This window comes from Symsagittifera roscoffensis, chromosome 1 (genome assembly GCF_963678635.1).
Source record: "Symsagittifera roscoffensis chromosome 1, txSymRosc1.1, whole genome shotgun sequence".
NCBI classification, from domain to species: domain Eukaryota; kingdom Metazoa; phylum Xenacoelomorpha; order Acoela; family Convolutidae; genus Symsagittifera; species Symsagittifera roscoffensis.
The window spans coordinates 62,224,708-62,236,780 of NC_087062.1; the positions used below are offsets into that span (position 1 = coordinate 62,224,708).

General features: G+C 32.9%; 2 protein-coding genes across 7 annotated transcripts in view; one reads left to right on the plus strand and one right to left on the minus strand.

The window, feature by feature from the left end:
* Window positions 1-12,073, minus strand: part of LOC134846936 (zinc finger FYVE domain-containing protein 1-like) — a 436,861-nt gene that overhangs the window by 310,389 nt on the left and 114,399 nt on the right. The window lies entirely within an intron of this gene.
* The window catches only part of LOC134846996 (uncharacterized), a 42,050-nt gene that overhangs the window by 16,835 nt on the left and 13,142 nt on the right, over window positions 1-12,073 (plus strand). For all 6 annotated transcript variants that reach the window (XM_063864492.1, XM_063864499.1, XM_063864505.1 and 3 more), the window contains 2 exons: window positions 5,076-5,206; window positions 10,006-10,234. In XM_063864492.1, the coding sequence (XP_063720562.1) occupies window positions 5,076-5,206; window positions 10,006-10,234 (360 nt within the window). The remainder of the gene's footprint in view (window positions 1-5,075; window positions 5,207-10,005; window positions 10,235-12,073) is intronic.

Consider the following 12,073-nt stretch of genomic DNA (forward strand, 5'->3'; position numbering starts at 1 on the left):
GTGAATCTTTTCCAATCTGATTTTTCTTCGATAGGTAAATTTGAAAACCATTTTTGAGCTGCGCCATCAAGTGTGGTTTGTTTAACGCTGTGTGTCTATGTATCCTATTTTGATGAAGTGGTGTATTATTGGTTCAGGTCCTATATTTAAGATTAGATTTGCTGTGACTGCATTTAAATAATCTGCTACAGAGTATTCAGGGTCTGTAACTGTAAATTTCATTAATAACTTGTTTGATGTTATTGACGATCCACCAGTTAGGTATAGATTCATAGTCAATTGAAGTGATTCTGCGGCATTTGGCATTTGTGAAGAGTTTTTAAGTTGACTCTTTGTGATTTCAAGTTGTTGTAAGTAATAGGATAGCGGGATTTCATTTTGCATTTGCGTTGGTTGATAATAGTCTGTATTAACTGGGTTTTGTGAGTAAAATTTTTTATTTTGAGATGCTGGATTTGGTCTAGTATGTCGCATATGTTGTTCTTGTGTATATGGTTCAAAAGTATCTGGTTGATTTACGTGACAAGAGTAGAGTCTTTGGTTTTGAAAAATTGTTGATGATTTTGGTTATAATAATCTACATCATCTGATGAAAGATAATTAGATGTGTAATAAGGTGTTTAATGTCAATTCTTGTTTTGCCGTCTATTATTTTTATTTTGCCGAAAAAATGGATAATTTTCCCTTTGGTCTTGTGAAACTCGTAGGTAACCATTAAAATTTACTGAGTTTGATGTTGGTGTTGGTTGTTGGAAATTTTGTCTTTGTGAAAATAGATGATTTTGCGAGTTTGCACGAGAGGGTTTAGTTGTTTGTGGTCTATTTACATAGTTATAATTAAGTTCTGCAAAATTATTTCTATTGAATGTTCTTTGTTTTTGCGTTGGTTTCGTCATTAATCTAAACGTTTGGTAATTCATTTGTGAAATTTTTGGAACAACGGAGGGTTCAACCGTAGATTGTAATGTTACCTGTGGTAATGTTGGATTTTTGGGTCTTGGAATTGTAAGTATTGGATGTATTGGTGAAATACTTTGTTGTGTTGTTGTTGTTACTGTTTCAACTACTTCTTCATTTGTAAAATGTAATGGTGTCTGAACATCTTGTTGTGTAAGATTTCTATTTCCATTTAAGTTTTCTTGTTGTATGATGGTTGAGTTTAAGCTATTTTTTCCTATTCCATCGGGTAGAAAAGAATTATAGTTTGAAGTTGTTGCGTCAATTGTGAGTGGATATATTTTCACATAACCTTTGTTAATAGAAATTTTGCTGATTGCTTGACTTGAAATATCAGTTGTTGTGTTCAGGAATACTGGATGAGACCATTCGGGGTCCCAAACATAATCTGATTGTTGTGCTAAGACAGTTTCATTAGTTGAATTTGAAGTCTAAAATTTTTTTTCTTGCTTGTGAGATAAGATCAAAATTGTGTGTGAAATAATCAATGATAAACTATGCAAAGATTTTTTGTAAATCGTGTTTAACATTTTGCGAAACTTCTTTCCTGGTTAAATTTTCACGGATTGTGTTTAAGAATTCGGAGAATATTGCAATATCATGTCTTACAGCTGTGTGTCTTGATGATTGAACTGGTGAAGTTCCATGACATGCTGCTTTTTCCAGTATAGATAGATAACTGTAAATTATTTTGAATACATCGTTAGTGAAATTTGAAAACTTAAAATATTCATCGTTAGTGAATATATGTAAACTTAAAATTAATGAAATTCCATTTAATTTAGATAAAAGTGAATGAAAGATCCAAGGAAAGCCTTGATGATCTGTTAAGTTTAAAAAAGTTTAATTTAAATGAAAATAAGAATTAAGATTAGTCCCAAACATAATCTGATTGTTCTGCTAAGACAGTTTCATTAGTTGAATTTTGAAGTCTAAATTTTTTCCTTGCTTGTGAGATTAGATCAATGTTGTGTGTGAAATAATCAATGATAAACTATGCAAAGATTTTTTGTAAATCGTGTTTAACATTTGGCGAAACTTCTTTACTGGTTAAATTTTCACGGATTGTGTTTAAAAATTCGGAGAATATTGCAATTTCATGTCTTACAGCTGTGTCTTGATGCTTGAACTGGTGAAGTTCTATGAGATGCTGCTTTTTCCACTATAGATAGATAACTGTAAATTATTTTAAATACATCGTTAGTGAATATTGAATTCGCTCTTTGTGAGTTTTGATGTGGTATTTTTTTTATGTATGCTGTGAATACTTTTGAAAATTCTATATCTACGTCGTCTAGTAGATATCTACCATGAAATTTACTTGGTGAATTGATTTCTATGTTCTAAACTCCGTGTTGTTGTGTTATGTTACATATTCTTTTTAAGTTTACATATAGTGATCAATAATTTGTCTTTTGATTTTTACTTTTGGAAATTCTGTTGTACATGGACTATTTCCTTTTTCGAATAAACATGCGATTAAATTTTGACAAAATTGTGTTTGTCCTCTATCATCAGTGAGTGACTTGATTAAAAATGGAAGGATGGAGTTTTCGTCTCCGATTTCTTTTTTTTTTACTCATTTTTGTGTTTTATGACTGTTAATTTGTAGTTTTCAATGTGTTTTATTGATTGATTCTAATTGTATAGGCGTTTTGGTTGGTTTTTGTATGTCTTTTTTTTTCTTCATTTTCCTTGTAATGATGATTGTGATGTGGTTTCTGAGTCAGAAAAATGTAATGTATCATTAACTTGATGATTTTTGTTTATGGAGTCGATAAAGTTCTTCTAAATTACTGGTTTCTGATTCGGAGACTGCGTTTCTTCGCTTTGAAATTTTTTTTCGTGTTATCTGTCCTATCGATTCCTGAGAATGATTGTTATTTTCTCGTGGCTAGTCTAAGTTAAGGGGTTATCTTACTTAATCATATTTAGGGGTAGTGATTGTGTTCAAGGGTTGGAGAATAGTAAATCGATCCACAAGGTTCAGGTATAATTAGAACACAAGTAGTTCGTTAGATACTATTTTAAACTTTCTAGGTTTAAGTATTATCCTGGGTCAGGTAAGAGGGGGGGGGGGGGGGGGTCAAGTGAAGGATGAATAACCGAAGTTCTTCACTGTTTATCCTAATTAGAATGGTTAGTGTGATTGAAAAACTTCTATTAGTCCTGGGTCTTGAGAAAGGGTTGGATAGTGAATCGACGTTTGAGGTCATTAGACACTTTATTAATTGTGAGGTGGAGAACAAAATTGTTCTATTTGATCCAAGGTTAAGCCTTGATGATCAGGATATAATATTAATGAAATTCAATTTAACTTAGATAAAAGTGAATGAAAGATCCAAGGAAAGCCTTGATGATCTGTTAAGTTTAAAAAGGTTTAATTTAAATGAAAATAAGAATTAAGATAGGCCTTTATAGTTTAAGTTAAGATGTAATTGATAGAAAATTTTTATTTTATTGGTTTTTGATTCGCTGTTATGTTTTAGGTGATGAAGCTGAGATGAAGAGAATATTTATATAAACTAAAAATTTGTGTGTTTACTAACTAATGTTTATAATTTTATTTTCAATAACTAGTTTTTCCAGATATCTTTTAAATTTATTGCAGATTTTTGAAGAGAACGACCAGAGATGTTTTTATCAGTCGTTATTGTACAAACATAAATTTAGCGCCTGTAATTGTCTTTGAAGATTATTCTTCAAAGATGCTATTTTTGCAAATGAAAATCTAAATTCATTGCTAATAAAAGTCTAATTATAAAAAATTGTGTTGGCTTTTGCCGTACGATCATGAAACTTAATGGTAAGTTCCTTTGTAGTCGTATATCGTCTCTTGTCCGAGGTCTTTTCCCAATACCGGATAGTTCTCGTATTGTTTGGAATATTGGCTTTGATCTATTGAGTCGTAGAGACCTTTCAATTAAATTGTTGTCATGTAACATTTTTGGAAATCTTTTTTGTCTAAGTCTAATCTATTTGGTTAGTTCTTAGCTAATTTGTTTTTCAAAGTCTTGTTCGAGACTTTTGTTCAAACCAGATGACTTGTGATGGATTGTCTAACTCAAAGAGTAATTTCAGATAGGGTACACCGTCTGCTCGTCACGCTATCTTATTTTCGGCCGGATAGATTCGTGCAGCTTCTTAATCTAATACCGATCTTAATCTTACTCTTATATCTCTTAGTCTCAAAAGATCTAGAGTATACTGGTTTTGTTACGAGTCGGTCTCTTGGAGAAAGCAACGAAGTTGTAAGTTAAATTCAAATTTCTCTGGTGCTGAAATTACAAGTAATTTCAGTACTTACAAATATGTGGGTTGTTAGTTTGATGGAGTATGATTGGTTAGTATTTAATATTTTATAGTGATGAAATATCTAAATTATAACCAATAATAAATTATAGTTTGGATCTGGTTCCAGTATTGGCGCCAAAGGCACTTTTAGAAATTTTTTAGGATTCGTCAGCCAAAACTGGATATCTCAAAATAGTACAAATGGGGGAGCCTTTGGGTCGGCAGGGGATCAAATTCCTGAGGAAGGAGCATCCGCCCCTCTTAAATCCGCCCCTGGCGTCAGTTCAAGCTGCTGTTTAAAGATCGATTTTTGAGTATAAAAGACTCTTATAATTGTGATTTCTGCGTTTCGCAGATGACCTATGAGAGGCTATCCAGCCTGTCTTAGCATATTATATTCCTCTATTTGGTCTTAATATTACGTTACGAGATAATCCTTCATGACTTGGTAAATAACTTAATGTTAGGGGGAAGTTTATCAGAATAAAAATCACAAACATATATAAACATTTTGTTTCTTTTTTTGTAAATTTCATCTTTTTTCAAAGTAGATATCAAAAGACGTGCCTTCACAAGAAGAGAGTGGTGGTGAAATGGCTAAGTCTCCACTTTTCAAGTGGTTGGAGGTTCGAGGCCCACAGTGCTCCGTACTCATTGCTTCAGGTTGACACAACTTGACCTAGTCCATTTAAAAATAACAAAAAAAGCGTTTCTGTTAAGAGACGAACAGCTCGCATGGTGGTTAATTTGCTTAAAAGTAAACAAATCGTCCTTAAGTAAAATTGTAAACGGGAATAGTTTTAGCTTTTGTTGCACATTTTTAGGCTCCAAGCAGGAATTTGCATAAGGAAGGAATATGGGAGAAACGTTTCCAGACGGTCTTCTTTGGTGAAGTTCTTCCCATGTTTCCAGAAGCAGTGTTTATCGACATCGGAACCCAACTTGGAACTTACACGTAAGCACATAGTTTTTTTCAGTTCGTTGGAAGTATGTGATTTGACATGTTTTTGACACCAGGAGAACTTTTAATTGTCAAGGAAATTGACTAACAAACAGGATAAATAGAACAAAATAGATAAAATATTTTTCATTTTTTCCGTTTTTATACAAGAGGTACACAAAAAAAAAACAAATTCATTACCGCTCTTCAATGTATCTGATGTAATTTCTGGCAGAAACAATAGATAAAGTTTCCAGGAGAACTTTATTTTCTCAACCCCCATCCCGGCTGGGCCTCTCGCAATATCAAGTAACATATTATGATAGATAATGCGTCCATTGACACAATATTTGGATCAATTAGCTAGCCTAAAGTTGATTTACATTGATTTCAAAGTCGGATTAATTTTACCAAATAAGCCACTGACAACCTTCAACCCCCCTGAAGAAATAAATCTGAAGAAGCATCCTGATAGATTGGTTTTGAATAAAATCGGCCATTTTTTTGAGCAACTTCTTAGTCGAATTCTTATTGTTCGACTTTCGAAGAAAGTGTCGGAATATTTGTGCTCGGAGTGAAATTTTTTCTCTTATCTGAAGTTTCAAAACACAGTGCAGTGCATTCAAAACTTTATAGTCTCTTTTTAGCTTCTTGTTTATTAGAAAAAGGCAAGGGTGAGATTTACTCTAGGGGATGAATATGTGAATATGTTCGTTCGTCTTGCAGAACGCTGCAAAAGTTAAAGTAAACATATCCCCTCAAAAAAAAATAATTTTTGAAGAAAAATTAATCAGTTATTATTGAGGCAAAAAAGAAAATAATCAATTATAATAGACTATAAGGGACTTAAGACCAAAAAGAAACAATTCAAATCCCCTGAAAATCTCTTCTCATGGTTGAATGGGTCATGAAAATTGATTATATTATAGTGGGTTTTTAACCAGTATAATCCAATAAAATCAATTATTTCCCATAAAACTCTTTTGCGGGAGTTTAGTCAATAATTAATATCAATAGACATAAGAAAAATCATAAGTCTGTTCAGATAATTTTTTATGCTAGTCGATAAAATTTTTAACTTTAAATTTTTATGCCGGCCGAAATTTTTGCTAGTGGTATCGTGGTATCATATTTAACACGATTTGGATTTAAAAAGAAAATAATTTCTCTCACCCAGCGCGAGAAAAACGGGCGTGTGTTTTTAGAAAAAATATCTGGCTTGACTTTAGAGTTAAATTTTTGTTTTCCGCATTTTGAACAATAAACCCTCAGTGGTGAATATTTTAGCAAATAATAAGATCTAAATAATTTAGAGAAAAATAAAAAAAATTGTCTTTTTGGCTTTAACTTTGTCCTCATAATTGTGACCAGAATAATTTGAGCTACCTGATATCCTTGAATTTAGTTGATTTAAACGGTTTTCAAAGATAATTTAAACATTACGAGGCCAAACTGTGCATTTGGTGGATTTGGATTGGATTTCTCAACAATGATGCTCAATTTTTTCTTTTTTCTCATCTCGTTTTCTTTGATTTAACTGCCAAATTTAGCATGTTTAAAGACTTGTCATCTAGATTCAAAGACATACACACTCACCAAATTGTGCGCCTGTTCAATGCATAGTTTGGCCTCGTAATGTAACTATCCTATTTTTTTTCGGAACATAGCTAACAAAAAACCCAATTGACTCAAAACATTTTCTATGCGTAATAGTTTTAATTTCATGAAATCAGACAGCAAAAAAATTGTCTCCTTCGATAAGCAATATTTTTGTGGGCTATCCGGGATTTTTTCTTATCTATCCGATTTTTGTTCAGCTATCCAAAATTGATTTGTTTTTACTCTCCGGGAACAAAGGATGTTTCAGCTATCCGGTACATAATCAAAAAAGGGCAAAAGTAAATACGTGTCATGAGATGGACACGGGAAGTAGGCGCAGTAAAAATGTTTAAGACTTCAATTTATTGGCAATTTTTATTCCAAAAAATTGCTTTTGTCGCGGAAAGTTTCGTGTCAAAATTTTGGTTTTTTAGTGTATCAATCCAACAAAAAAAAACAAAATTTTGAAAGATTTTTGAAAAGCAATCTTTTCTCCATCATCAATCTATTTTTTCGCGATTGTTTTTTTGGACTGGAGCGGATCAAGTTTTCTCTGGCTATCAGGAAACATAGAAACTTTCAACTAGCCTGGAAAAAAAATTCGGCCGTTAGGGAACGAACTTATTTTTCGGCTATCCGGGAACGAAAAAAAAAGTTTTTGGTTATCCTGGAACGAAGATGTTTTTGACTATCTGGATATTGGGCTCCGTGACATGCCACCGTCCTAAGCTCAAACTTTAAACGACTTTTCACTCGTGATTATTTTTCGTTATGAAGGTTTAAAGATTGTCAATTTGGCCAAATCGGGATCATAAACGTACGATCTGTTCCGTGCTATTAAAGCGTAAGCGGCAAAATAACCCGAAATCGACAGATTAATTCTTGTATTTATCTTAGTAAATGACAAATTAATAAACAGAATCGTTTCAAATTGAATTGAGGTGTGCTATTTAAACTATTCAATTTTCTGCTTTATTCTAAATATATAACTTCTACTTAAAATAATGGTGTGATGATTTTTAAAAGTCTGAAAAAAAGGTATTTTTCATTTTTTTTCAGAGAAAAATATTAATTTTTTATAGAGAAAGCTACTCCATAGGACTTGAAATGCAGTCAAATTTTTTGCTGTGATACGAGCAGTTTTGTTTTACTTTCGATTTTCTTGGGTTATAAAGACTGTAACAAACACTGGTTAAAAGCAGGTTAAATTGAATTCAATTACTTTTGAATAGGTCAACGAAACAAGCAATTGACTAAGGTAATCAATGTACAAAATAAATTGAGATTTTGTTAATGGAACGCCTGGTTAGTTTTGAACGCTTCACAATGTAAAATTTTTACCTCATTAGACAAAAGCGGGAAACTAAATAAAAAGAATGCTTACTAAATTATTTTTAATCAGTGCGGAGCTTGGGTCTTTTTACTTAATCCGCCCATTTTTCTCTAAATTTTGCATGTTGCAATATTCAATTTACAAATGCTGAGAACAAAAGACTGATAGCCTTGGTTGATTTGGTTTATATGTATGCAATCACTTTTTTCTTACGCCGACTTCTAACAAGACCGAATTTTGAGCAGATACAAAGGAGTTATTTTTGCTCTAGATCTGTTTCGGTTTTTTTTTTAAATCTGGGCAAAACTTTGGAGCGTTTTTGAAATAATTTTAGCTGGCTTAACAAACATTCTTTGTTTTAGGGCAATTCGTTTTATTAATACTTCGACTTAAGTTTGCGAGCAAACATTTTGTGATGATGCTGAAGTTTGATTGGCTAATACTAGCCATGCAAAATGAGCCAAAATAGTTTCAGTTCAAGATGTTACAATATTGGTCTTTGCGCGGAATCAGTAAAAAGACCAATGAATTGATGTAAAAAACTCGGTAAAATTAGAGTTTGGCTAGTTCGTTAGGTTTTTTTGAAAACTTTTTTTAGTACAGTTCTATATCAAGTCAATAAAGAGGCAGGAGTAAAAATTGTAGTCTCCAATGCTGCTTTTTCTTATTTGGGTATAGTTAGTGAAAAAAAAATAAAAGTGAAACTTGATGTAGCATTTTTGTTTGAAATTTTTCGCGTGTTGCGGGTTGGAGTTTGAAGAAATCAATGAAGACATCAGTTTCCTCTCTATTTAATGCGAAAAGCTATTTTCTCAATAATTTGTTATCGAAATATTTTTTTGATAATAATGATTCATTTTGAGTTTGTTTCCACAAATTAATTTCTGTTTGATCGATTGAGATGTTTTGAGACTTCAAAAATCAATTTTTTAATTTTTTAAGTCGCGTTTAGTTTTTTAGGGTTTGTCGGTCGTACCCCAAAAATATATCCGAAAATAATTGCTCAAATAGTAGTTACAGATCAAAAAACTCCGACTTTTGCCGCAATCAATTACTATGCAACGTTTTTAGATCTTTTAAATCTGTCTAAAAAGCAGTCTGACTTGTTAAACTGATGTACAATTTTCAAGCTAGATGAGAGATTTTTCCACAGGTGATTCACAGGTGATTCATTTTTTTTCATTGTGATTTTAGGTCACATTGTTTTTCAGACTATATAAAACGGTAGCAGGACAATCTACCTTATTCCAATCTACCCTATGCCGTTTTAGCCTATAGCATTTTATCTTATATACCAATTTAACCTACGCTGATTTACCCTATGCCAAATTACCCCTCAATAAAGTTTTATCTTCTATCACACTAGGTGTTAAGGACAACATGTATGGAAGTGTTAATTCATTTGAGTTCTACCATTTAGACTCAAAACTGGTCTCGAAATATAAACCGAACACTTTGTTGACTCGGCTAAAGCCGCCGAACAACGTCGTGTGGCTTTATCGTGCGATAGTACTGCGTTTGATTTGAGACTTTCAGGAACGAAACGCGACTCAAAAAACTCGACATGGCTATAAGTTTTTGGTCACCCCATCTACCTCGCGCGGCCGCATTCGGTCGCATCTTAAGCCGCAGGCCTCGACCCGAGTACTCGGCTTATTCACAAAGCAATGATAAAACTATTGATTCTCTGTGCTTTATAGGAACCAAAGTACTCAAATATAGGAACCAAAAAAAAATGGAAAAAAGTTAAACGCCATTATTTTCCAATTTATATTTTCTAAATGTACTTTGGACCATTCAGAATGCTCATCATAACTTTTATTAGATGTTCAGGTGAATAAAATTGATTTTCTCATGTCGAATTTGATTCCTACTTTTCCAGAATACCAGTTGCTGCTCTCGGAAAAACAACCTACAGTTTCGAGCCAGTGCGTCGAACAGTTGAATTTCTTCGACACTCGATTGCACTGAATAACTTCAACGACAGAATCCACCTCTACAACTACGCTTTGATGGATTCAATTTACTGTGTTCAAATTACAAGACCTGTCTCAAATCCATATCTGGGTCGATCAATCATGACCAAAACCGATGACTGCAATCAGAAATTAGTAAGAATGAATTCTTTTTGCAAAAACTGCTTTATTACCCAGTGAGGAGAGAGGTGAATATATAAGGGACCAGCCTATTTACTGCGAGTCGATTAGCATGTCCATTTACAAGAATAGACAAAAATCAAATTTTAATTTTCGTAACAAAACAAGTGGTTTCCAAGATTATTTGAATAATTTTTTTGGTTGAATGCACACCTAACTAAATCAATTATCGCATGCTTATAGGCACACATGCTAATCGCTACCCACCCAAATAATTAAAGTACTCGGCGATTGATCTTTAAATTTGCAAAATTAAGTTGGCTGTAAATAAGATAAAGTTCAAAATGCAGTAGAGTTAGATAGGAATGTCAGTCTACGTCGTGTAAGTTTTTTCTGTTTGGCCCAAAAACTAATGTTTTTGCTAATTTGAAAGTTTGATCATTGTGCTCGAATCTGGTTGCAAAAAAATCAGCAAAAAATTAGGTTTTTCAATGAAAACAGAAACCTAATAAATTGAACAACTTGATATTTTTTGGGCCTTATCACCGAATAGAATAGTAAAAAGTAGTCAAAAACAAAAAAAAATAGGAAAAACAGACAACTTTACTTTCACAGTGAGACTTTTTTCGTTTTTTTTTATAGAATCTGAATCACAATCAACAGGGCTTAAATAAAACCCATTAGGGACCTCGTACGAGTTTTATCGAAGTTCCCAAAATTGGGTGGAAAAAGGCAACATTACGCTATATTTGTTGCCCAACTATTTTTGAAGGTGATGGCTGGGAGAAAATTTTTTGTTGTTAATTCGTTTTTTTTATACTAATTTAAACGTAGTAGAGTAATTTTCTAGAAATTAGTGAGCCACATGAACCCCTAATAAACTCAAAGAAAACACAAATTAAAATTAATCCATTTTTGAGCAAACGGCACAACCAAGAAAATAAAAGAAAGAACATGTGATAAAATGAAACAGAAGTTTATACAGAAATAAAGACTCTTCTCAAAGAAACATCCAAAATTACCTCTCGTCTAGCCTCTACCAGCTAGAGCTTGGGACCCCGACCCCGATACAATTTTTACCAACAGTACTTCTAGTGCGAGGAGCTGTTTAAAAATAACCGAACTAATAGTAACGTTTTTGCGAAAACCACTTACATAGGATCATCACCGAAATTGAAAATAATAAAAGGTGCAGGCATACATAATCTGAAAGGTTCAAAAAAACGAGCAAAGTAACGAACAGCAAAAGGTAGATAAAAACTCGACAAAATTCCGAATCTGGAATGACAAATCTATTGGTTTTATTTGCCGCAGTCACAACCTCCGCAAGTTATTAAGTACAGAGCCAATATCGCAGCAAAGGTATCCATTGAACAAGAACGATGGCCGACTCGATACTGAAATCAGAAATATGGATCCTAGTCACTTGAAGATTTACTCAGATAAGTCAAACCCTATCTCGCCATTTGATAAATAGTTGAGAATGCACGCAGTCTCGCTCTAAATAACGAAATCGACACATTACTATATCTTCAACCTTGATACGATCCTTCAACTCGCCATAGTGTTAGCAAATCTCTACTTTATTCACGAAAACAATTTTTTCACAAGACCGAGCAACTGCTACTCTTCTCTCTACGATTTTAAAAAAAAAATCTACTGAAAGAAGAAATTAGATTTCAATTCATCCATCCTTCACTCGAAATAACTTATAGCTTAAAAAGTTTCTAAGCCCCGGATGGATGGTACCAGTTCAAAACAAATATTTGATCTAACCAACAATTTTCTCAGTAACGATCACTGTGAAATACTTAGAAATAACAAATCATGATCCATGATCAAAACTTACAATAA